We start from the raw sequence: 25,237 nt of genomic DNA on the forward strand, positions 1-25,237 counted from the left end.
TTTTTATTTTGGAACAATTACATTTATAGAAAAGTTGTAGAGTGTTCCCATATAACCATCACCCAACTTCCCCTCATGTTTACATCTCACATAACCATGGCACATTTCTCAAAACTAAGAAAAAACTATTAATTAAATTGGCCAAACTATTGTATTTCACCAGTTTTTCCACTAACATTTTTTTTCTGTTCCAGAATCCAACCCAGAATACCACATCACATTTGGTGAACCAATTTTCTTTTTAACTGAGATGAAATTCATAGAACATACAATTAACCATTTTAAAATTAGCAATTCAGTGGCATTTAGCACATTCACAATGTGCAACCAGTACGTCTATCTAGTTCCAAAACATTTTCATCACCCAAAAATAAAATCTCATCCTAGTCAAGCAATTAGGCCCCACGTTTCCCTCCCCAGCCCCTGGCAACTACTAATCTCTGTTTCTTTTTATGCTCTTCACAGCATTTAGTGCCATTCCATGTACCTACCTGGGAGACACGATACTTTAGTGGGTTTTGGGGTGGGGGTGAGGTGTTACTTTTTTTTAAATTAAAATATATATACTAAAAGGTACAGGTAAGTATAGAGCTAGATAAATTTTCACAAACACACTCAGATCAATAAACAACATGACCAGCACCCTAAAAAGCCCCTTTGGTCTCCCTTGTAGTCACTCCCTATGTCTCCAGTGGTAATCACTGTCCTGACTTGGAACAGCACAGATTTATTTTGCCTGGGATTGTATTTCATGTAAACGAAATCATACAATATGCACTCTTGTATCTGACTCCTGCTTAACAAATCTTATGTTTAAGATGTATTCATATTGTTGTATTCAGAATACTCTTAGGGATCAAAGTGAAAGATTAAGGTAAAATTACCTTAATTTTGGGAGGTGGGAAGTAGGGATGGGAACATGTCTTTTAGTCAAGAATGAGAGACATGGGAAGGATAGAATACACCAAACAGTAACATTTAAAGTTTTTTCATCCTGTTTGGGCTCTTGGAGGTAGACGATCCTAATTATTTTTAGTTATCAATAAACTCAGAGATGGAACAGGTGTCATGAAAGAAATGTTGGGCAGGGAATCTAAATAGTGGGGGGGGCGCGGGGAATGAATAGTAATCCCTATGAATTGAAGGAGCATGGTTAGCAGACATTGCAGAGATAACCCAGTGTGATGTGGGGCAATTTACTTAATCTCCATGACAATTGTTTCCCCAGTCTCTAAAATGAGGATAGTAACAGTTGTCAAAATTAGATAAATGAATGTAAAGTGCATGGTACTGTCCCTGACTCTAATGGACAAAAAAACATTACTTCCTACCAACTGAACCATAAAAGAATCAGGAGGCTTTGCTAAAATTAAAAATAACAAAAGTTTTATTCAAAGACCTTAGGGCTTGCAAACTGGAAACACAAGTAGGCAATACCCAGAGTATTCTGAAGAAGAAAAGAGTTTGAAAGTTTTTATATTGTAAAAAGTACATTTTTGAGAAAAATCAGTCCTGCATTCTTAAACTCTGGATTGATCCAAGATAGAAATCTTCCAGGTATCCAGTGGTCTGGTTAATGGAACATTTCTTTCTGAGTTGTTCAGATGGTTATCTGTGGAATTAATGTACATCCAAACATTGATGCACAACTGAAATGTTTAAGTTCCCAGGCTAGTTAAAACAAAAATAGAATTGTTTTCCTCTTGCCTCAGCCTACTTGATTTTTAATAATTTAGCATCTTGACCAAGGTGACTCCATTTTATTTCTTCACTTTTTCTCGTTCCTTTCCACCACCTTCCTTATTTGAACAGAAATCAACTCTAGTAGCTGGGAACTAAGCAGTGTCCTATTTCCACAGCTTTAAGCCTCTCAACCTCTTTAACTTGAAATACAGAGGTATAAAACAGGTGTGGGTTATTGATTTTGAGAAGCAAAATCTGAGAATAAGTGTAGTACAATTCACTGGCATCCTCTACAGTTGAAAGGCAACTTTTCAATAGTCCCTGATTCACCTTTATGAAGGCATATTCCTTTGCTATAGGGAATTGATCCCGATCCCTATTTCACCCAAGCCCCAAAAGCCTTACTAGGTTCTTCCCACCAGTGCACATACTCTGCCCAACTCTGCCCAGCCCCCCACAGGCTTTTGGTCAGATCTCCCCTTGTACCCATCATAGGTCTGATGCCCAAAGTGCCCGTGTCATTCACATCACATCTCCCAAACCATGGCACAGAGTAAGTAGACCTGAGCAATTACGCTGGGAGAAATTTTCTGTGAAAACTTGGAAGGCAGCCTGGTGCTGAACTCAACAAAATTTAAAAGGCTCTCCGTAAAAACGGACTTAGCTTTTGTGTTAGGCATTACGGTGTTGTTTTAATGTCCTCGACATCCAATTACTCTTTCAACAAATAATTAACCTGCACCAAGCATGCGCTAGGCTGGGAAGAGGACTGTTGAGAGACCGTTGGAGCTCTAACCGCTTCTGAGACCGGCTCACTCGCCAGGACCCTGTGCCCACGTGGGCTCCCTCCAGCCTTTCCCCCGCGCCTTGCGCGAGTACGGGCGGGCTCTCCAGCCCTTCCGCACACCGATTGGCCAGCTTCGAGCCTGACGTACATGTGCGACTGCGGCTGGAGCTGACCAGCTAGCCGCTGCTACCCTAGTGCAGGGGGCGTGGCCTGCACGCGGGTGAAGACTGAGGGTGAGAGGGAGCGCTGCTTCCGGGATTGCCACCCCGCCCCCCCGTGGGCCCCGGAGACAAGAGTGTGCGACAGCGGTGGCGGGAGCGTCGCCTCGGATCCCTTAGGGAGGCAGGTGAGCGGGGGCTGGACTCGGCGAGATGACGGACGTGGAGACGGGGCCTGTAGCACCAAGAACCGCCGCGTACCCAGACCCAGATTGTGCTGTGCGCCTGCAGCGCTGGCAGTGCAGCCAGGGATCCGTCCTGTGGCCGGCATTTGGGGTCTTAGAGGTAGATTTTCCCGCTACAGCCTGGGTTGGAGTCTCCGCGTGTCCGTAGCCCTTGAGGGCCTGGGTGCGGGCTCCGCGTCTCCACTCTGTGGTCCACTCCCTTGGAGACCGCTGCGGCAGTGTTTCTGTAAGAGCAGAGCGCGAGGTGCCATCGCCGATGTGCGAGGGAGGTGGAAATAATAACAGCCGCTTTGTGGTAGGCTTGGACGTAACGCTACTGCATGGATTGACCCATTCACTCCTTACAACAGCCCATTGAGTGAGGCTCAGGTCCTCATTTACCAGATGAGGGAACTGAAATTAGACAGCTGGAAAGTGACAGAGTCAGAGTTTGAACCCATGTGTACAAACTGGAAAACCCACACACTGAACCATCATGCTGCCAGCTGCAGCCAGGTCCAGAGTCACGGTCTACTTCTCTCCCCCTCTCCCCCCCTCTCCCCTTCATCCAGAGCTCTCCACAGTCCAATTCTGCTGTGTGCTTTGAAATCTGTACTTAAAGTATCAAGGGGTAGGGGTAGGGGTGGCCAGTTAGCTCAGTTGGTTGGAGTGTGTTGTTAGAATTGCCGGTTCGATCTCCGCATGGGCCACTGTGAGCTGCTCCCTCCTTAAAAAAAAAAAAAGAAAGAAAGAAGAAGGATCAAGGTGTAATAGTAGGCACTGAGAGCTGGGCTGCTGGAATCCCGAATTCTAGCCCAAGATCTGCCACTAACCCCTGCCTGTGTCTGTCCCTCTCTGAGCCCAGTTTCACCATCATTTCAATGATGCAATCAACAAGCTTTAAGGACCCCCTTAGGCAAATTGTTTAGGAATCTGTGGACCTGGCAAATTCTCCATAGCTCCAACTAGCTAAACCCAGAGGAGATTGGGCTCTTCAAAACCCTAGGTGAAGACTTGGTCTCATTCTTCTCTTTAATTCCTGTCTGTCACGTTGGGGCAGGCTCAGAGTAGGTATTCAGGAAATGTGGATTGAATAACAAGTTGGTCTGTTTTCAGAACTGCCTGACAGCTGCAGTCCTGGGCCCCTCCTCTGGGCTTTTGGACCTTCTACCTAGCTGGCCTTCCCGGCTGTCTCCTGGCAGAGTCTGCCAGAGCTGGCAGCAGCTTCCAACCCTCTGTACCAAGACCATTGCCTCTGGAATCCTCCGCTGAGCACAATATGGAGGACAGGGAGGGGTTCAAGCCCTGCAGCTCTTTCTCAGCCCCTGCTGGTGGCAGCTCTCACGGGGGCCAACTTAGGGTACTCCCAGGTTGAGGAAGTTACCTTCTAAGGAAGGAGATACCTTCACAGTCAGTCTGAAAAACTACTGATCCTTCAATGTCCCTTCTTCTATGAAGCCATTCTTGACTCCAAGACACACAGGACCCTCCCACAGCACCTGGTCCATCCCTGTACTGTAGCATCTAGGTGGTGATTATTTCTCTTGCCCCACATAAGCTGCTGGAAGGCAGGGACCCCACCCCCCACCTCGGATATCTTGGAAGACCCTGTGACCCTCACAGGTTTAAGTGATAGTTCTCCCTTCTGGGTGTGGTGCAGAAGGTACAGCTATGATGGCAAGATTTAGTTTCAGCTCAGTTCTACTCAAAAAATTAGCTACATGTTTACTGTGTGGTTAGGCATACCCCTCTTCACGATCTCTAATTTTCTCTGAAGCTTTGCCAGTTTGATCCTTATGTATCACTCCCATTTTATAGATCACAAAATGAAGACTGAAAGGCCAGCAACCTTGCTCAAAGTCACACACAGCAGAGACCAGACGTGGGGCTGTTTGACCCTGAAACGTGATTCTTTCTGCACCGCCCTGTACTGCCTTCCAGCTAAGCTAACCTGTTCCATTGTGGGGCGAGCATAGGTGCTGGGCTCCATGGTGATGTGCTCTTGACCTCAGTGTGGTATCACAGGATTTAAGGGGCAGCTTGCGAGGTCCCTTGATTTGGAAGAAGTGCCCTCCCAACTGTGTGAAAATCTCCCAATCTTTGAGAGACTTTTTGCAAAGCCAAACCTCCACCTGGCTTTGGCTCTGCAAACAGAGACGCAACTTTGCGCAGGGGTGTTTTTCTACTCCAGAGATATTTTTTAAGCACCTGTTGTAACAGAATGACCATGTTTGGTGTAGGTAACAGGGCACTGGAGGAGAAGCCAGGAGGCCCCATGGTCAAGCCCTGACTTACTGTGTGGTGTCAGATAAGTCCTGTCACCTCCCTACACCCAATTTTTCACATCAGAATGTAAGAAATAAACAGGATTGGTGATTTCAACTTTTTAATTTTTTTATTACTGATACCCATTTCTCAAAATCAAATCACTCTCTGAACCCTAAAATTAAAAAAAAAAAAAAAAAAAAAAAAAAACACAAAAAGATTAAAGTGAAACTGTCCTAGTGAGGCCTCCCCTTCACCACTCTCACCCTCCTCCCTTGTCCCCACCCCCAGCCCCCAGTCTCCTTGTAGTGATATGCAGACTGCAAGGAGCCTAGGCAGCCCTGCCCTATTGCTTCTGATAAACAGAGGGCGTTTGCTACCTCAGCCTTCTAAAGTAGATGCAGAGTTGAGGCCAGTGGAATGCAGCTTTGGATTCCAGAAGCCAAAGAGGCCTGCTACTAAGGTTATTCTCTGAGAATTGAATCAGACCTGTAGACCCAGCTTGACTCCAGAATGACATTAACTCCAGACTTGACTGCAGGATGACATTAAGCAAGTCACTTAACCTCTCTGAGCCTCCATTTCCTTATCACTAAAAGTTAGGATGATTCTCTGCAATTAAATGAGATGTTATAATAGATACAAAGTACCTAGTCTAGTGCCCAGCACGTAACACACACAGTATATTTTTCTCTTAATTTCTCCATCTCTCCAGCCTCCAAGGCAGGTAGTAGAGGCAGAGAGATGCCTACTGAATCAAGTCTTTACCAATACTATGGGCTATTGTACCCTGCACTCACTGTCTAGAACAAACGCAAATTCTGGCTCAGTTACAAACCAGCTGTATAGTCTTAGGCAACTGACTTAACCTCTAAGCTAGGCTTATCCTTGGCATACCTCAGAGCAAACTCCTACACAATGTGGGTACTCAGGACTTTGGAACTGCTGAACGATTGCTCATTTGGGGGTTGGAGTTTCTTTGAGGACTTGCTTCTGTGTCAGATAATGTCGCTGGCTCAAGGGTGGGGTGGTAGGCTGTGTCCCTGTGTGGCTCCTGATAACCCCAACCCTGCCAGGGAGGAGGATCAGATAAAATGGGGCCCAGAGCTGGTTGGGAGGGAGCTAAAGGAGCCTGGGAAACTGGGGAGAGAGGCACATTGGTGTACTAAAGGACCCCCCAGACCCAGGAAGAGCATAGCCTTGGGTAAGTCTCTGTCCTTCTCTGCACCTAGAGGTCCCGTTCACACAAGGAGAGATTGGTGGCTCTTTTTCTTTCCTACTTGGCTAATGGGTGTTCTGCCAGGCACCTTGTCTGAATGAAGGTAGAGCATACGTACAGAGACCACCGAACCATAAAAAAAAGCCTTAAGACTGGAAAACGAAGCAGGCAAGTCCACTGAATATAATGGAATTTACTGTAGGGTAATTTACTTACAGGAAGATTGGGTCGGAGTGGAACAGACAACCCAGCAGTCTGCGCGGATTATTCTCTGCTGCTAGATAATTGTTACAGTAAATATTTTATAGTATAGCTGAACTACTAATAATTGACAAGACAGAGGGACAAAGAGTGCAGTACAAGCTAGGAACCTACCTCTTGGTGGTCTTATGGATAATTGCTTAGAACTGATGCCAGCACTAGTTTGATATTTACCTCCATTGCTATGCCATTCTGGCCTTTTACTGACAGTATGCTTTATGGTTACATTGTATAAGCTTACAGGACACAATTAGTCATTAACTGAGGCTTTGGTGATGGCTGAGGCTTTGGTGATGGCTGAGGTCACAGTTCTCGGCATGGAAAAACAAAAGCAGGGATACAAAGATGGAGTCAGTTTTGTTCACATCTTCTTCTATACACACCTCCAGAAAGAAGCGTCTAAAACGGAGCTCTCTGCTTCCTCTCCAAACTCTGCTCCCTGCTGCCCTCTTTCTGCCTTGTCCCTTCTCCGTTGCCCACCAGGTTAAATAAGCTCAGAGCATCCATCCCAAGAGACTGCCTTATGATGGCCCTTTCTTCTCCACCCCTCTGGCCCCACAGCCTCTGTGCTCCTCTGCTTCCAATCTGCTGTGCTCAGGCTGTAAGAATTTTCTTCCTAAAGCTAGGCTCTGACCAGGCAACTCCCCCTGGTGAGAAATCTTCTGTCCTCAGTCTGGCCCCCTCATCCCTTCCCCTTAGACACAAGGAGGAAGCTCGATTGCCTCCTCAGGTCCTGAGAACAGGCCATAGCCATCCCTCCTTCCCCACCTCTGCTCCTTTCTTCTCTTCCCGAGGGAACGTTCTCCCCTTTCCCTCTGACTAGCTGAACCCACGTGTCCTGCAAAACCAAGTTCCAGTCCTTGTCTTTGAACAAGCTTCTTCTGACGTCCAAATTCCCGCTGGAACTCACGGTTTTTATGGTAGGCTGCACCTCTCCTAGTGCCCTCAGTCAGCCCGCCTCCCAGAACTGCAGTGCCAACTCGGGACGAAACCATGTGTGCAAGTGTCCTGCATGGCCTGGCACACAGTAGGTGCTCAAGAAACAAATGACAATGCCTCCACCCCAGCTTCCTTCTGTCTGGCATCCCTTATTTGGCATTTAGGGCATATTGTCCTGTACTTCATGTAATTAAATATTTACTATGTGGCAGAGTATGTGGGGGAGGCAAAAATGAACTCACTATGGTCACTGCCCTGCAGAAGTTCTGTCTACTGGGACAAGATAAGATGGGTCAACAAAGAATTGTTATATAAGAGAGAGTGTGAGCTGGGCAAGAAGAAAAGTTTCAGTGGGAAGGGATGCCTTGTGGGGAACCAGGTAGGATTTGGAGGTGGGACGTTGTGGAGAGAGCATAAGCCTTCTCCGTAAAGGGAACAGGGGAGCAGAGCCAGAAGATGGCCAGGAGTGACTTTTTCTTGGGGAACAGCAGGGGGCTCTAGGGCTGGAAAATACGGGTGTCTAGCTCTCTACCAGGTGCTATTTAATCCTCTTAGTGTATATCCTGCCTGACAGGAAGTCCCTGGAACAAGGGCTTAGCAGTGCTTTTCTCTAGAGGTGAAATTACGGAGCCTTTTCTCTTTTGGCTTATCTAAAGTTTCTGCCAAGCACATGGATGTCTTCCATGGAATACACAAAGTTTAAACGTTGGCTAGATCAGTGCTCCTCATACTAATCTCCAATCCATCACAGAGTGATCCTTTGACAAAATAAAAACGAATTACTAGAAAAATGTTATTTGAAAAGAAAAAGATCATATAAAGTACTAGCCCAGATTTCACATCATTAGGTGCAAAGGCCTACTTTCATTCCTCTGCTTATCTTACAGGCCAGCGGGGACTGGGGAACCACACTCAGCGGAGCACTGGGGTAGAGAGCAAGGAAGGCAGGAATCTTGAGGAGCCTGGGGGAACATGGCCACCTCCTGGGGACAGGGAGCATGTCTCATGTGCCTCCCATTGCCCCCACAGAGCTGAGCACACAGCAGATACCTCAGGAGCCTTCAGTTCCAACCAGTTTGCTGCCCTGCGCCGCCACTGCCCACCATGCAACCCCAGTCAGTCCTGCATAGCGGCTACTTTCACCCACTGCTTCGGACCTGGCAGACAGCAACCACCACCCTCAATGCCTCCAACCTCATCTACCCCATCTTTGTCACGTGAGTCCCCAGAATGAGTCAGGTCTCTGATCTGCAGGGTGGGTGGGTGGGTGTGTGACCGGAGCAGGCATCTGTGTTGTTTTGGGTGGTGAAGTGACCTGTCAGCTTGGAGCTCAAGGTATTGGAAGTGGCCTACTGGGTTAAGGACAGTCATCTTAGGAATTAAACAAACCTTGAAAAGAACTCGATCTTCTCAATTGGAAAAGAAGAGTAACCCTTACCTGCCTCCTGAGTTTTGCAGTAAGACAGAAGCTGAGAAAGTGTTCTGTAGAATTGTAAAGTGCTGTGTACACCTAAGAGGTTGCAGTCATGATTATTAATAATAGCAACAGCTGACATTTATTGAGTCCTTACTGTGTACTAGGTACTATGCTAAGCACCTACATCTATATCTCATTCAGTCCTCACAGCAGCCGTATAAGGAGGGTATGTCTATTACCCTTGAGAATGTCATCTCCACGAGGGCAGAGATTTTTGTCTGTTTTGTTCAGTTATATGCCAGAGCCTAGAACAGTACCTGGCACATAATAAGTGCTCAGTAAGTATTTGTTGAATGAATGAATGAATGAATCCACCCAGGATATACATGAACGACCTGAGGCTCGTCGTTGGTATGGCTTGGCCAAGGTCACCCAATCAGTTAGTGGCCGTGATAGCAAGTGAGGACCTTTTGGCTTCAGAATCCAACTTCTCAACCACTTGACTGCTTCCTATGGTTACTCTTTTTTTAGTATAGTTGCTTTTATTGTCACTGTTATTTTTTTGTTGTTCCTATTATTATTTCAGGCCCTGGGCTTGACCAGGCAAGGGAACCAGACACTGGACCCCATCCTCTTCTCACCATCTCCACTTCCATATTCCTTTCCAGCTCCCCAACCATCACCCCCAGTCACCCCCTCCCCACTGGCCCTTCCCACCACTGCCAATTCATAGCTCACCCCCACTCTTGCAGGGATGTTCCTGATGACATACAACCTATCGCCAGCCTCCCAGGAGTGGCCAGGTAGGCGACACGGTGGGGAAAGCAAGGGGATGATGGAGGGAGAGGTTTTACAGGTGGAGGTAGCAGGAAGCAGAAGCAGACTCAGGAGGTAGAAGGTCCACAGAGTCTGACTTCAACTCATTAGTGAGAAGGGTATTTTCAGGGTCAAGGTTGTTCCATAACAGAAGAGGCAGCCTCGTTAAGTAATAATGGGCTGTCTATCACTAGAGGTGTCATAGCAGAGTCTTGCATGGGAGAGCTAACCTTCAAATGGGTGTTCAGTAAGAAAACACTGGAAGACTTTCCACATCTGAATTCCATAGCTCTGCTGCTTGGGGCCTCGGTTTCCCCATCTGTGTGTTGGGTGCATTCCTGTCCCTCTCTGTACTATGGGGCTTGAGTCGTCTGGTGCCATGTCCAGCTTGGCCCTTCACAGACGCAGAGTGGGGAGGACCTACGGGGGGACCTGCCTTACTTCAGCCCCTGCATCCCGTCTCTGTGCAGGTATGGTGTGAACCGGCTAGAAGAGATGCTGAGGCCCCTGGTGGAAGAGGGCCTGCGCTGTGTCCTGGTCTTTGGCGTCCCCAGCAAAATTCCCAAGGTGAAGAGTCAGAGGAGGCGTTAGCGGGGAGGGGCAGGGGAGGTTGGATGAGACTGGGCTGAGGTTCCCCACTGACCATGCCCTCATTCTGGCCTTGTGCTGGCCCTGGGGCCACAGCTGAATGGACATGGCCTCTGCTGTTCATACAGCACCCACGTAGGGTCAGGAAACTAAATAGGGCTGTGACATCCTGACCGGGCAAGTCAAGTCCCCTCTGCAAAGTAGGGACAGTCCTCACTGTGCTTCCCCGTCCAGTGGCTGTGATGGCGATACAAGCAGAGGGACAGGGCTGCACTCGGAGGGACCGTGGTGCCGAAAGCTTCATGTGACAGACACCCTGCTTGGTCCTCCCTCTGCCACTAGGATGAGCGGGGCTCTGCAGCCGACTCGGAGGACTCCCCAGCTGTCGAGGCGACCCGTCTGCTGCGCAAGACCTTCCCCAGCCTCCTGGTGGCCTGTGATGTCTGCCTGTGCCCTTACACTTCCCACGGTCACTGCGGTGAGGTCCCTGCCTCCCCCAGCCCCTGCCACCTGCACTCCCACCGCTCAGTTCTCCACATACTGGGAACAGGCCAGAGCCTAAAATGCTCCCTACAATGCAGCTCTCTGACCTGCAGGGCTTCTGAGTGAGAATGGGGCTTTCCAGGCCGAGGAGAGCCGCCAGCGGCTGGCAGAAGTGGCACTGGCCTATGCCAAGGCAGGTGAGTCAGTCATCAGCAGGGATAAGCAGCCCCGGGTCAGGGAGGTGGCAGAGTGAATAGGCAGGCCCTGGAGTTCTAAAGGCCACCCTCTGCCCTTTAGGATGTCAGGTGGTAGCCCCGTCGGACATGATGGATGGACGCGTGGAAGCCATCAAGGAGACTCTGATGGCATATGGACTTGGCAACAGGGTAGGGGTGGGGAATGCAGGGAGGGGAGGGGAAGGTGAGAGAACTTGAGCCTGGACCAGCCCCACGCCCATATCTGCCAAGAATCACAGAACTGAAGACAGCACTGGACAAGGCCTTTGGGATCTCTCTCAACCTCTGCAACTCAAATGGGGAAATGAAGGCCCAGAGCTCCAGTGGGACTAGGGCACAGGCCCTGTACTTCCCAGCCTGGATCCTTGTTCTGCCACATCACCCTGGGACATCTGGAAAGGGCTGACTGAACCTCAGCTCCCGTTGTCGCCCCACAGGTGTCCGTGATGAGCTATAGCGCCAAATTTGCTTCCTGTTTCTACGGTCCTTTCCGGTGAGTAGGGATTAGCAGGGTTCTGCTGGTAATTCCTTGACCCATTAGCCCAAAGCTGGAGCCCACCCCGATGCCTCTGCTTCCCAGGGATGCGGCTCAATCAAGCCCAGCTTTTGGAGACCGCCGCTGCTACCAGCTGCCGCCCGGAGCACGAGGGTTGGCCCTGCGAGCAGTGGTGAGTGACCAGAGCTTGAGCCCCCACCCCCCAGTCGGTCCCCCTGTCTCCTCACCTCCCAGGCACTGACCGCACTGTACCTCATCCCTTAGGACCGGGATGTCCGGGAAGGAGCCGACATGGTCATGGTGAAGCCGGGGATGCCCTACCTGGACATTGTGCGGGAGGTGAAGGACAAGGTGAGCGCAGAGCGAGACGGGGGCCTCAGGGAGACGAGAGTGTGGCCATGGACTCTGGGACCTTAGATTAAGGCACTGAGCATCTCAGGCTTGGAAGCGATCTGCCCCTGAGCAGGAATCCTCCCCTCCTCACCCCTGCCCAGGAACCACCAGTGGGCAGGAGTCTTTGAAAAGCTTCTGCTTTGAAAAGTCCAAGAATGAGCCAGGCTGCCAGCAGCAGTGACTCAGGGCATGGGGCTCAAGATGGTCACAGATTGGCCAGAGAGGAAGGGACACTTCCTGGGACACACACCCCCCTCCACGTCTGCCTACCGCTCGCCGTTTCTCTGCAGCACCCCGAGCTCCCTCTCGCTGTGTACCACGTTTCTGGAGAGTTTGCAATGCTGTGGCATGGAGCCCAGGCCGGGGCATTTGATCTCAAGGCTGCTGTCCTGGAGGCCATGACCGCCTTCCGCAGAGCAGGTAAGTAGGCAGGGGTGGGGTTTCGACCTGTGCCACATGGACTGATTGGCACTTTGCCCAGAGAGGGAAATGAAATCATGAGACAGCCTGGAGTCTCAGGCCTGCAAATGCCAGTGATCTAAATAGACACAGGCTGAGGAAGAGACATGGAACGTAGAGCAGAACGGGGAACAGTGAAGAAAGCAGAGCCCTCTATTTTTCGGTTCTGAGACCTCAGCCTAGCCTCACTTCAGTGCCCTTGCCTGTCATAGAGATAAGATACCTGGTACCTGGTTGTCATGTGGGTTAAATGAGATGAGATGTATAATTGGCATATGTTATCACTCTATAAATGGGAGCTGGCTGTTGATATGCCACACGGTGTGGGAAGGGAACTTGTAGCTTACCTATTTCCCTCACTGTGCATTTCATACATTGGCAAACTGAGGCCCACAAAGAGAAAATGGCTTTGCCCACAGTCACACAATGTACAGAGCTAGAACTGGGAAGAGCTGGGCCCAGTGCTACCAGTTCTAGTCTCAGTTGTGTCGCCCACCGACTGTGCCCCTTCATAGTAGCCTTCTTCCCCCTCTGGCCCTCATCTCCCAGGTGTGCCCAGAGCTGATGCCCTGCCCCTCCCCTGCTTCCTGCTTCTCTCCCCCACACAGGTGCCGACATCATCATTACCTACTACACACCTCAGCTGTTGAAGTGGCTGAAGGAGTGATGGAGAGAGTCTGGAAGACCCAAGAATTGGAACTTTAAAAAGGTCCCGGGCCTTGGAGAAGTGAAAGCCAAAGTAAATGCTGCTTTTAGAACTTTGCCATCATGCCCTCTTCCTGCTCACATGCTGTCAGGTGCCTCGCAGTCCCAGGTGGTTTCTGCCAACGTGCCAAATCTTACCACTCACGGCCACATTTTCATGGGCTCCTTCAAGCTTCCCACCCTCTCCTGAGTCAGCCCTGAGGCTACCGCTGTCATTCCAGCTCCTTCCTCTGGTGTGGCTTCAGCTTAAAAACCCCCAGCAGTCAAGGGCGCAATCTTGGTGGGGCCTGGGAGAGGGGCCTAGAGCATTAGGGGAAGAGGAAGGCAGTTGGATCATGGTTCCACAAGTGCTCCGGAAAGCCCAAAACCTCTGGCAGCATTGCTAGGCGCTGGGACTCAGGCCTAGATTGATATCCCCGGGATTTAGAGTTGAGATTTGCTGCAATTTCAACTGAAAGGTGATTCTCACACAGGCCAGGGATCTCCAGGACACCTGAGATCTCTTATTTTACTCAGAGCCATAAACCCAGGAAAGAAGTACTCATTAACGAGCAGAAACATTGCCTGAGGATCAAAATCCAGAAGCAAAGAAAGAGTTCCTGACTGTTGGAGGTGCCACCATCAAAAAAGTTTTTTATTAAAGATTTTTTTTTTTTTTTTTTGAGAACGTGTGCTCTGTGCCCAGGCAGTGCTGGGTACTGAGCATCTAGCAGGACAGACCTCAGCCTGTCTCTCTGCATGAAGCTATACAAGAATGAGGGAGACAGACAACAACAAGAAAACAAATAAAATAGTTATACATTATAAGTGCTTTGAAGGAAAGGGTCTGAGACAGAAGAAAGGGGGCCTCTCTTGAGAGGATGGTTGAGAAAGCCCTCCCTGAGGTTGAGGGACGAGGAAGGACCTTTTCAGAGAGCAGAGGGAAGCGCGCCAGAAGCTTCGAGAATGACACGAAGTGTGCAAAGATCCGGTGATGAGAGGAACTTGGCAGCGCTGCTGGGAGCAGGATGAAGAGGAAGGTGGGTGAGAAGACTGGAGGTTGGAAAGGTAGATCCTGCACCTTTTTGGATTTTATTTTGCATCTGATATAAAGCCACCTGAAGGATCTTAACCAGTTATATGTCGTCCAGTTTCGCACACTGCTTTTATGGGGAAAGCGGAAGGGTGAGAGAAACGGCAGGAAGAAAGAGCCTGTTTGGGAGGCTGCTGCAGACCCCTGGGAGCAATGGTGGTGGTTTGACCATGGTGGTGTCAGTGGACATAGGAGGAAGCAACTGTATTTAGGATACATTTTGGAGACAGAATTAGCAGATTTTGCCAGTGCTTTAAATCCAGAGGGGTCGAGGGTGAGGCAATGGAAGAAACCAAGGATGCCTTCATGGGTTTCTGACTTGAGCAACTGAATTCGTAGTTTCAATTTTCTTCTGAGATTGACAGGATATAGTATTTCCCCCTAGTTGAAAGTTAAGGCCCAGCTAAGGAGGGGCCCGTGTACAAGTCCACCTGCCCATCTGCAAAATGACAGAGAATCCCAACTCCAGGCCCAAAGCAAGTTCAATTTGGACCATGAAGCAAAACAACCCATTTTAAAATTTAAAATTATAAACGGCCGGCAGCTCCTGCAGTCAGACCAGTCTCCTCTGACTCTTGGTGGTCTTCCCCAGGGCTGTGGCCGATTTCACTAAAGACCTGACCTCAGCCTATGGGAAAGTGGCCAGCCAAGATCGGGGCTCCAAGAGTCACAAAGTTTCTTCCAGGAAGCCTGAGCCTGGATCTACCTACCACTGAGGGGCCCAAAGCACTCACTGGTGATGAGTCACTGATGGGCGTTGGGGCTTCGACTAGGCCACAACCTGTGACAATCTTAGCTTCTTGGCTTCCTGTCTCCTGGCCCCTATCCTCTGAGCTCATTTCTGGTTAAAACGACTAGTGTGAAAGGGAAGGTTCAAGACTATCCCAGACTCTTTGCTGCCAAGCAAATACACAGCCTGGCTCTGTTCTAGGCACAGAGAGACAGTAGCCAGACACTGCCCTTTAGGTACAAACAGTCCACAGGGAGCAAACAACTCTGTGTATCCAGACCCCCACCCCAGGGGTAACATTGAGTGGAATGAGTCTCCCTGAGAACCAGGAAGCACACGTGTCACCAGTGATGTGGTGACAGGTGCTATGAAGGAGGTTACCAGGACCTGACCTAGTTCGAAGGACCAGAAAATGCTTCCCTGAGGGACTGACATTTAAGCCTAGACCTGAAGGAAGAGCAACCAAGCTAACACATTCCACCACCCTCACGTTTTGCTTTACTAAGATCCCTAGAAGTACAACCTCAGTGGCTTGTGGTTGAGGGTCTCAAAAAGCAACAGGCATTTTAACCAGCCAATTTACTACCAATTTCCCAAGTAGAAAAGGAGGAATCCTGACCTGCTCCCTACCTCACATGGACTCTGCCAATTCCACATATTAGTGCCTGTGCCTTGCAGCACCCCATAATCTGTACTGTTCTGGGTAGTCTTGGTGACAGAAACTAAATTCAATAGGAAATGATTGGTTTTCATAACTGGATTGTAATAAGGTCAAGTGTGGCCAGATCTAGGGTCAGAGGCTCTCATGGAGGCCTCGGCCCATTCCTAGCTCTCTGTTTGCCTCAGCTTGGCTTTATTTTGCCCCTTAACAACAACATGATCTTTCCATGTTCCTTTAGACCTACCATCTCAGAGAAAGATCCTTTCTGTCCCATCGTTCACATAGCAAATCTCTAGAGGTCTGATTGGCCCTGCTCAGGTCACATGGCTGACCTCTTGGCTCAATTACTGTAAACAACGGCATGAGAGATGCGGCACTGCGATTGACACAGTCTCCCTCATTACACAAGAGGCTGTTGTACCAGTGGTCCCCTTTATCTGGAATTGCTTTACCCCAAAATCTGTATGACTGTCTCCTTTTTATTAAGATCTTGGTTTAAGTGTCGTTTCCTCAAAGCCATCTCTCCTGATACCCAATTTAAAGTCCTTCCCCAGTCACTGTATTACTCAGGATTCAAGTTCAGTAGATATTAACAACAAAGAAAAAATAACGATAGCTTAAGATGGAATATTTCTGAGCAGTCCAGAGCTGTCAGCTACGTGATGTAGGCGGTCATGGCTCCGGCCTTGTTCTGTCATCCTCAACACGTCTCAGCTTCCATCTCGTGAACACAGATGGTGGGTCCAGTTCCCACCATTATGTCCTCTTTTCAGCCAGCAGGAAGAAGGGCAAGTGGAGGACAATCCAAAAGTTGCACACAGCACTTCTGTGTACATGCCCTTGTCTGAACTTAGTCATATGGCCACACCTAGTTGTGTAAGCAAGGCTGGAAAACAGTCTAGTGGGGCAGCTAAAACTCAGGTTCAATTACTAAGGGAAATGGAGAGAATGGCTATTGGGGCATCACATGGAGTTCTTGTAATCACAGAAACTGGTCAGAATAGCAAAGTAAAAGAGGTCCTTAGAGACAGGAGACAGACCCAGAGAGGGGGCTCGTCCAAATTCACACAAGCCAGGAGCAGACCAATGCTGGGATTCAGGCCCAACTCCAAGCCTAGTGCTCAAAACTGGGAAAGGGATTGTAAAGGGGTAGGGGTGAGGAATTGCTTTTAGACGGACTTTAGCTTTTTATGTATTATCTTAGCTTCAAATTCATTTATATTCATGTATGATATATATCTAACAAGGATATAGCCATTTGTTATTTCTGTAAATAAATGAAAACGGCTAGTACATGTATGAAAAGGTCGTCATTAGTTAACAGAGAAATTCAAATTAAAACCATAGTGAGATCGATAGAACCATACATCCATCAGAATACCTAAAGTTTTTAAAAGATAGACAATGCCAATTGTTGAGAATGTGGAGCAACTGGAACTCTCAGATAATTCCTGGTACAACCACTTCAGAAAACTGGCCACATCTACTAAAGCTGAACATATGCATACATTATGGCCCAGTGATTTCACATCTAGGAATTTACCTAACACAAATGCATACATATGTTCACTAAAATTAGACATATTTGAGAATGTTCATAGCAACATTTTCTATTTGTAGTAACCAAAAACTGGAGATAACCCAAATGTCTACCAACAGTAAAATGTAGTATATTCATATAATGGAATATTATAGGAGAATGAATGATCAACAACTACACATAGCAACATGAATCTTACAAATAAAATTTTGAGCTAAAGAAGGCAAAAGAATGCATGCTGTATTACGCCATTTTTACACAGTTCAAAGTAAATATACAAGTAGAAGTCAAGTAGTGGTTACCCTCTGTGGGGGTGAGCGACCAGAAGAGGACGGGGGCTCCAGGGTTCTGGAAATGTTCTTTTTCTTGGTCTGGGTGCTGGTTGCATAGCTATGTTCAATTTGTAAAAATTCAAGAACATTTACACTTATTGCACCTTTCTCTATGTATCTTTTAAGTTAACTAAAAATAAGTATTAGGTTGGTGCAAAAGTAATTGCGGTTTAAGGCTAAAAATAACCTGGCAAAAAACTTCCAATTATTTTTGTAGCAACCTAAAAGATGAAAATTCATTGTGTCTGGTGTGCCCAGCCTGGGTTTACTTGTGCTTTGGGTGTGAGAATCTCAAGGAAAAAGCCCTCATGTAAGAAACATGTTTTCTCAAAGACAAATAACTTAAGGCAGCATCCAGTGTAAGTGACATGCCAGGTGTATCCAGGAGCAATCACCAGGCCAGGACACAGATCAAGGGATGAAGCCTTCCGAGGATTTCTGTCACCTGACTTCAGAAGGACACTACACCCATTAAATGCACCCATTTTTGAACTGGCAAATCAGAAGGTTATTTCAGAATAGCAGGGACCTGTCATTAGCTTTCCCGTGACACACAAACCTTTTTCTCTCCTGAAAAAGTTACTGAGAGAAAGAGAAAGGCAGGACCTAGAGGACGGTTAAATCAGGGCCATAACTCCTGGAAGTACATGCACATAGATTTTAATGGAAATGCCCCCCTTGTGCAATGGGTGCCCTGGGTTGAAATAGTTATATGACCGAACAAAACCTTAACCTCTCAGGAGACAATTAGCTCATCAGAAAAGAATCATCTACTTCTCAGAGCTTTTCCATGTCTTCTCATTTGATCCTGATGTAAACATGCTCTACTTATATGTGGAGAAACTGAGAGTCCATGGGCAAAATTAATTCTCTTGGAAATTATAAGCTAACTTGGACTTCAGCTGGAAGTTATTTTGTCCAACCCTCCTCTTCCCCCTCCTCCCATTGTATATTGTGAGGCTGAGGCCCAGAGAGGAAAAGGATTTACCAGAGGGCTCACAGAGGGTCAGGTGGCAGAGCTGGGAGCAGAACCTAAGGGGTTGGGTTTTAGGTAACCCTGGAAAGTGGACAATCTCAGACACTGTTGGATTCTGTGAAATGCAGATGGACCTCTGGCCTCCCAACTACCCTTTATACTCCCACTTCTGGGATCATGCTTGTGACACATAAACCAAGTTTTGCTGGTGAGCCCCTGGAGTCAGGCTCTGCCTTGAGGCCCAGCATCTGTGACTGCATTTCGTATTCCCTCCCAGGCCGGAGCCCAGTGAGGGTGAGGCAGTTCTGAATGAAGTAAACAGGCCAGCCTTGGAATACAGGCGGAAGTTTTGTAGAAAGAGGAGAGGGGAGAGGGGAGGGGAGGAAGAGAGAGGAGTGGAGAAAAAGCAAGAAATAAAATTGTATGCATGTTTGTGTGCTCCTAGAAAAACGTCTCATAGCATAACAAAACTGCCACTGTAGAAACACCTGGGGAGTGAGTGGGGGTAACAGGCCCTCCTTTTCTTCCCTGTTGGGGCCTCAGCACCTTTGCACTTGCCAGTTTCATATCTGTCCCTTAATTTTCACCTGGCTGCCTTTCAGATCTTTGCTCTTCCCCTAACCACCTCATCCAAAGAGGCCCTTCACTGCTCATGAAACCATTGTTTTATTGCCTCCACAGCACTCATCACTATCTAAAATCTTGTTTATTTACTTGATTTTTGTCTGCTCCCCCCATGTTCCATGAAGGCAGAAACTGTCTTGTTTCCCACTGTATCCTCAGTGAAGGACAGGGTGAGACACAGAGAAAGACATGTTCAGTGAGTATTTAGTGAATGAGGTCGGGCTTTCTCTTTTTTCTTTGTACACTTTGTATTATTAAACATTTTTGAGATGAGCATGAAACCTTGTTTTCTTTTTTTTTTTAAAGCAGCTAGATTACTGCAGAGGGTTGGGTTAGACAGGTTTCCAACTGAAAGCACTTCCCTCCTGGTTCTCGTTGGAACTCAAATCAGAGAGGCGGCCCGAGGCCACACAGCACTCAGCAAGCCAGGCAGGGACCCAAATCCCCTTCTTCCCGTCAGCCTGTGTTCCTCCCAGCAATGTCGGGACCCAAGGGAAGCGAAGGGTCTTGGGGAAGGGAAAGAGGAAGCGGAGAGAGCGCAGAAAGGGCAGAAAGGAGGGAGACAGCGAGGGCGGGGCACGCAGAACGGCGGAGACAGTGTTAGGTAACGGTGCGACGCGGAGCAGGGGCATAAGGCTGCGGGATGGAGAACCCAGAGTGCGGGGGTCGTAAGAAGGGGCGGAGAGCCTACAGAGGAGCGCGGCAAGAGCAGGTGACAGAGGGCGCCGGGCGCAGGCAGGCGAAGGTGCGGAACGAGCGGCGGGGGCGCGGGGAAACTGAGGGGGCGGAGCCGGCGGGGTCAGGAGGAGGGGCGGAGCCGGCGGGGTCAGGAGGAGGGGCGGAACCGGCGGGGTCAGGAGGAGGGGCGGAGCCGGCGGGCGCCGCAAGCCGAGGTAAAGAGGGCGCCCAGCCCGGGGGAGAGCGGTGCGGGTCACTGTCTCCGCTGGGCCGCCCGGCTTCTGTTCGCCTCTCCGGATCCCGGCGGCGGCTGCGGCTTCCTTCTTGACCGGCTTCCCTGCCAGGGAGGTGGGTCCTGGGCCCCAGGGACGGGCGTAGAGCAGTCGGAACGCGCTGGATATGAGAAGGGGTCTCAGAATTGCAGCTGCAGTCGCGGCCTGCGTCCTTAACACCTTCCCGCTGCAGACGGCAGCTGTAGAGGTTTCGCTCTGCGGCAGGCTTACCTGAACTTCGCTGCCATCAAGCCCTGGAGGTGGGCAGGAAGGGTGAGCAGTTCAGGCCTGTAGCTCAGAGTCCCCAGTCCCGGCTTCCAGGGGTGGAAAACCCTTGTGGATCGGGAGCCAGAGCCCTTTGTTCTAATCTTAGCTATGCCAGCAGCTCCCTGCATGACTTTGAGCGAATTCCGCCTCTGCATCGCCCCACCAGCAAAGTGAGTGTCTTTGGGTGCGTCTCCCTAAGTTCTAGACGGATTTAAGATCATTTTCTTTCTTTTTCTAAAACTGTTACTTATTTTAAGTGTGTTTTTCCAGGACCCATCAGCTCCAAGCCAAGTAGTTGTTTCAACATAGTTGTGGAGGGCGCAGCTCACAGTGGCCCGTGTGGGGATCCAACCCGCAACCTTGATGTCATGAACACTGTGCTCTAACCAACTGAGCTAAGTCCGCCCTAAGTTCATTTTCTTGACCAACTTTCTCCAAGATATGTCCCCAGATTCACCAGCCCGGTCCCTCCATGTGCAAAAACGTGGCTGCACTCTGAACTCTGCCCCATGGGTTTCTTCTGGAAACCTAGGAGAAGAAATTGCATCCAGCTCCTGGACAACAGGCAGAGGAATTTGTTTCCAGTACATTGAGTCGTTAATTCTTTCACTGGCTGTCCACCCAGGCAGATATTACCATGTTCCCAAAAAAATAAGACCTAGCCGGACAATCAGCTGTAATGCATCTTTTGGAGCAAAAATTAATATAAGACCCGGTCTTATTTTACAATAATAGAATAATATATTCTATTATAATATAACAGAATAGATATAGTATGGTACAATAGAATAGAATAGCACACAATAGAATATATAATACAATATATAATATAATGACGGGTCTTATATTAATTTTTGCTCCGAAAGATGCATTAGAGCTGATTGTCCAGCTAGGCCTTATTTTCAGGGAAACAGGATATTACCTCCAGTAAAGATGAAGCTGGGGCTCAGAGAGGCTTAGGGACAGGTAGGACCAGACTGCTTTGCCCTGCATCTCATCCCATGTTATACAGGTTTACCAAAATCAGGTTTTTAAAAAAAATCCAAATATGTCTAAGCAGTGGAAGGGAGCACTGGCCAGAGAGTCTGGAAGTTTGGGTTCTAGTCCTGGCTGTGCTGCTTCTCACTGTGACCGTAGGCAAGTATCTGGCCCTCTCTGGCTCAGTCTTTCCTATTGAGCAGCCAGGGGTTTGGTCAGATGGTCTGCAAGGACCCTTCTGTCTTTGGTATTACTAACAATAGGAATAGCAATTGTGGACAAAAAGGCCAACAAGCTCAGGGGAGGCCTGCATGGCTGGCCTTACAAACTCAGAGACTGCAATTAGCCACATAGGATGGTCTGAACATAAAAATGCCTAACTAAACGCATGTCATGGCTGGTAATCACATCCTTGGCCTGTAGTTTCCTTGACAAAGGTCACTCTTGACCAGAAGTGAGCCTGTCTATTGTCTTTTTGCATCTAAGATAACATACACTTGGCATGTCAGAGTAATCCCTTTTTCCGGAACCCTCAGGGCACAACCCGCCACACCAGCCCGAGACTACAGAACCCATCATTGTTATCTTGTTCTCTGAATATCATCTCTATGTGCTATAAAATGTTAGTTGTTAACTCTCCTGTGCCCACCAAAGTACAAGAAGTGTGTGTCTCTCCATTTTACTTTTTATCCAATCCCAGAGATTTCCCCGCTTTGTTTCCTTCCACTCCCTTAATCTACCAATAGATTTCATGTAACCCTCCTTACATCTCCTCCTTTGATTCTGATGTATAAAATAAGCTGCAAAACTGCCATTCTCCAGAGCATTTTCTTAATGTCATCCGTTTGGCTCAGATAAAGTCATTGAAGGTGTCTACAGGTTTAGACATTTCTTAGGACACAATTGTAATTGTTTCCTTACCTTGACCTACAAAGTCCTACGTGAACTGGCTCCTATTTGCCCAAAGCACCAGACTCTTTGTCCTTCCTCAGGGCCTTTGCACTTGCTGTTTCCAGTGCCAGGAATACTTAACCACCTCCGTTTTCCACATAGTCATTCTTGCGATCCCCACTGAAACTTCATTTGCCAAGGAAGTTCCCTGATGAAGACTTGACCTGGTCCCTGGATTTATAACCTCATGATTCATGCTGCATTCATTATGCTTAAGTGTTTGTGTAGTTCTTTGTCTAATATCTGTGTCCCCTATTATTTAATGCTTGCCAGTGCTATGAAGGCTGAAACCCTGTCCCATTCCCAGCATCCAGCACATAATAGGTGCTCAGAAATGTGATGTAGAATGAACAGATGATCTGATTTAATCCAGCAGCTTTATGAGGTTGGGTCCTTGTGCTCCTCTTACACGTGAAGAGACAGGGCTTCAGAGAGTGACACTTACAGGGTCACACAGTGAGTTGTCAGCACCCAGTCTGGGTGCTGTTGAACCCAGTCTGTATGACTCTCAAGCCTGAGTTTCCACCTCACCTGCCATCTCATTCCAGGATCTTCTGCTGTGAGGACATTAACTCAAATGCCAGCAGATCTGACCCACGAGGCCTGGAAGGAGACAACCATTAGGTTGTGAGGGATTGTCCAGCTCAGTTTTCCCCGGCCCCTGGAACCTGAGGTGGAGCAGACCCATGGCACACCGGCTACAGCTACGGCTGCTCACCTGGGACGTGAAGGACACGCTGCTCAGGCTCCGCCACCCCGTTGGGGAGGAATATGCCTCCACGGCCCGGGCCCATGGGCTGGAGGTGGAGGCCTTGGCCCTGGGACAAGCCTTCGGGCAGGCATACAGGGCTCAGAGCCACAGCTTCCCTAACTATGGCCTGAGCCATGGCCTCACCTCCCGCCAGTGGTGGCTGGATGTGGTCCTGCAGACTTTCCGCTTGGCGGGTGTTCGGGACGCTCAGGCTGTGGCCCCTGTCGCTGACCAGCTGTACAAGGACTTCAGCAGCCCCTGCACCTGGCAGCTGTTGGAGGGGGCTGAGGCCACCCTGAGTGGGTGCCGAGAACGAGGTTTGAGGCTGGCAGTGGTCTCCAACTTTGACCGGCGACTAGAGGACATCCTGGTGGGTCTTGGCCTGCGACAACACTTCGACTTTGTGCTGACCTCTGAGGCTACTGGCTGGCCCAAGCCAGACCCCCGCATTTTCCAGGAGGCTTTGCGGCTTGCTCATGTAGAACCAGCACTGGCAGCCCATATTGGGGACAGTTACCACCGTGATTACAAGGGAGCACAGGCTGTAGGCATGCACAGCTTCCTGGTGGTTGGTCCGGGGCCCTTGGACCCTGTAGTCAAGGATTCTGTACCCCAAGAACATATGCTCCCCTCACTGTCCCATCTCCTGCCTGCCCTTGACCGCTTGGAGGGCTTACCCCCACAGCTGTGAGTCTGGTGAAGGAAGTGGCTGGGCCCAACAAACACTAGGGACAGGGAACCCTTTCCTGCCCAAGATCTGGCCTTTGCCCCTCTCCCCACAGCGTTGATAACACATTCTGACTATAAAGCAGTGAGTGCAGGGCTTTCAGCCCTGCCCCACTAACCAGCTCCTGGTCTCTGAGATGATTTATTCATCATGTCTGTGTCCCTTTTCCACCACGAGTCCCCCTTACCTCCAACAAGATTCACTGCGGGCCCAACTAGCTTCAAAGCCAGGTACTTTCAAATTTTATTTTAGCAGCAGGGCCCTTTTGTTAATCGAGATCTTATGTGGAACCCCAATATGCAAAACAGGAAAAAAACAGAAACTGCTAGAGTTGAAGCAGAGGTCCTAGGGCCCTGAAGCCTCTGTGACACCACCCCCCACCCCAAAGGTCTGAGGTCAGAGCTTAGTTTGAAAATGGGTGCTAAGCTGTGCTGTAGGGACACGTCCTCTAGGACCACAGAGTCTAAACCAGAGATTTTAGAAAGGAACACCATAATTAGTCATGAGAAGAAATTTGATTTGTGCCTGCCATGTGTTAGGTACTCTCCTAGTCCTTTATATGCACCTAGTGGGCACAGTGTGACCTCCACCCTGCAGGGGATTCAGAGGTGAAGTAGCCTGCCTCAGGTCACAGACAGTCCATCAGGGAGCCAGGGTTCCAATTTAGGTCTGTCTGACTCCAAAGCCCATTGGCTTCGTCACTAGGTTACAAGTAGAAAGGGATCCATGTCACATGAGACATGGTGCAGTGTAGATCCTGGGAGAATAGGGAAAGTGGCCTAACAGGCGTCAGTCTTGAAGGACACCCCAGTCATAGGGGTTAGTGAGGGACAGGAAAGCACAGGGACCAGAGCCCAAGGTGGGAGGAGTGTAGGGAATAGGAAGAATCACTGGCGATTGAAGTAGGTTGGGCTTTTTAAATTCCATGTCTCTTCCTGCCTCTCCACACACCTCTCTCCTTGGTTACTTGGTATTTACTGGATACCTCTATGCCCTACCCAATGCCAGGCACAGGGGATACCAAAGGTGAAAAGCACATAGGCACACAGCAGATGTTCTGGTGCCAACAGCCAGGGAGGGCTCTGGAGTGGACCCTGAACTGGGGCTGGCATTTAGATGGGCAGGAGGATAAGGGGCATCCATAGCAAGAGGCCTATGGCCTGTGGACTGAAGGCTGTGGTTAGATTGGTGGTTCGGGGAGCATGCCGTAGGGGCCTGCAGGTGCCATGTAGAAGAATCTCGGTGACCCAGGGTTTTTCAGAGACTGGCCTGTGAAGGCAAGGACGTTCTTCTCAGACATCGTCCCAAATGTCAGGCACCGAGGACAGGGTTACGGGCTGCAAGGGCCTCAGAAGTCATCACAACCAGAAAAGTTGCCAGCAGGTCTGTGGACTGGATTTAATCCACCCACTGTTTCAAGTAGATTATTCAGCAAACTGAAGAGTGAGGAGGGCTCTGGCGCCCATCTTTGAACCCAGGTGTCTGAAGTTGTAAGATTGCCTTTGAGCTGTGTTCCCTGATGAAACAAAAATGTTTCGGATCACTGTTC

The 25,237-nt window shown here is 48.9% G+C and overlaps 2 protein-coding genes across 14 annotated transcripts; both read left to right on the forward strand.

Moving 5' to 3' along the window:
- The first annotated feature begins 2,616 nt into the window (after window positions 1-2,616).
- ALAD (aminolevulinate dehydratase) lies at window positions 2,617-14,247 on the forward strand. 5 transcript variants are annotated; one of them, XM_074330870.2, is made up of 13 exons: window positions 2,658-2,816; window positions 4,671-4,779; window positions 8,566-8,753; window positions 9,540-9,756; window positions 10,240-10,336; window positions 10,700-10,835; window positions 10,954-11,037; window positions 11,138-11,226; window positions 11,514-11,569; window positions 11,657-11,744; window positions 11,837-11,923; window positions 12,256-12,385; window positions 13,033-14,247. In XM_074330870.2, the coding sequence occupies exons 2-13, from the start codon at window positions 4,679-4,681 to the stop codon at window positions 13,089-13,091; spliced, it is 1,332 nt and encodes a 443-aa protein (XP_074186971.2). In that variant the 5' UTR covers window positions 2,658-2,816; window positions 4,671-4,678; the 3' UTR covers window positions 13,092-14,247. The 5 variants fall into 5 exon arrangements, with proteins under 5 accessions (XP_019610168.1, XP_074186971.2, XP_074186973.1 ...); XM_019754609.3 differs by lacking the exon at window positions 4,671-4,779 and having other exon boundaries at window positions 2,617-2,816; window positions 9,706-9,756; XM_074330872.2 differs by lacking the exons at window positions 2,658-2,816; window positions 4,671-4,779 and adding an exon at window positions 2,829-2,973 and having other exon boundaries at window positions 9,706-9,756.
- A 5,660-nt stretch (window positions 14,248-19,907) lies between these two features.
- On the forward strand, window positions 19,908-23,810 carry HDHD3 (haloacid dehalogenase like hydrolase domain containing 3). Of its 9 annotated transcripts, none has more exons than XM_074330879.2 (4): window positions 19,908-20,090; window positions 20,388-20,465; window positions 20,552-20,865; window positions 22,759-23,810. In XM_074330879.2, exon 4 carries the CDS (start codon window positions 22,897-22,899, stop codon window positions 23,650-23,652), a length of 756 nt encoding a protein of 251 aa, XP_074186980.1. In that variant the 5' UTR covers window positions 19,908-20,090; window positions 20,388-20,465; window positions 20,552-20,865; window positions 22,759-22,896; the 3' UTR covers window positions 23,653-23,810. The 9 variants fall into 9 exon arrangements, with proteins under 9 accessions (XP_074186980.1, XP_074186978.1, XP_019610172.2 ...); XM_074330877.2 differs by having other exon boundaries at window positions 20,388-20,451; XM_074330881.2 differs by lacking the exon at window positions 19,908-20,090 and adding an exon at window positions 20,097-20,287.
- Window positions 23,811-25,237: the final 1,427 nt, after the last annotated feature.

Source organism: Rhinolophus sinicus, chromosome 16 (genome assembly GCF_057876585.1).
Source record: "Rhinolophus sinicus isolate RSI-liver-muscle chromosome 16, RSI-T2T, whole genome shotgun sequence".
NCBI classification, from domain to species: Eukaryota; Metazoa; Chordata; class Mammalia; order Chiroptera; family Rhinolophidae; genus Rhinolophus; species Rhinolophus sinicus.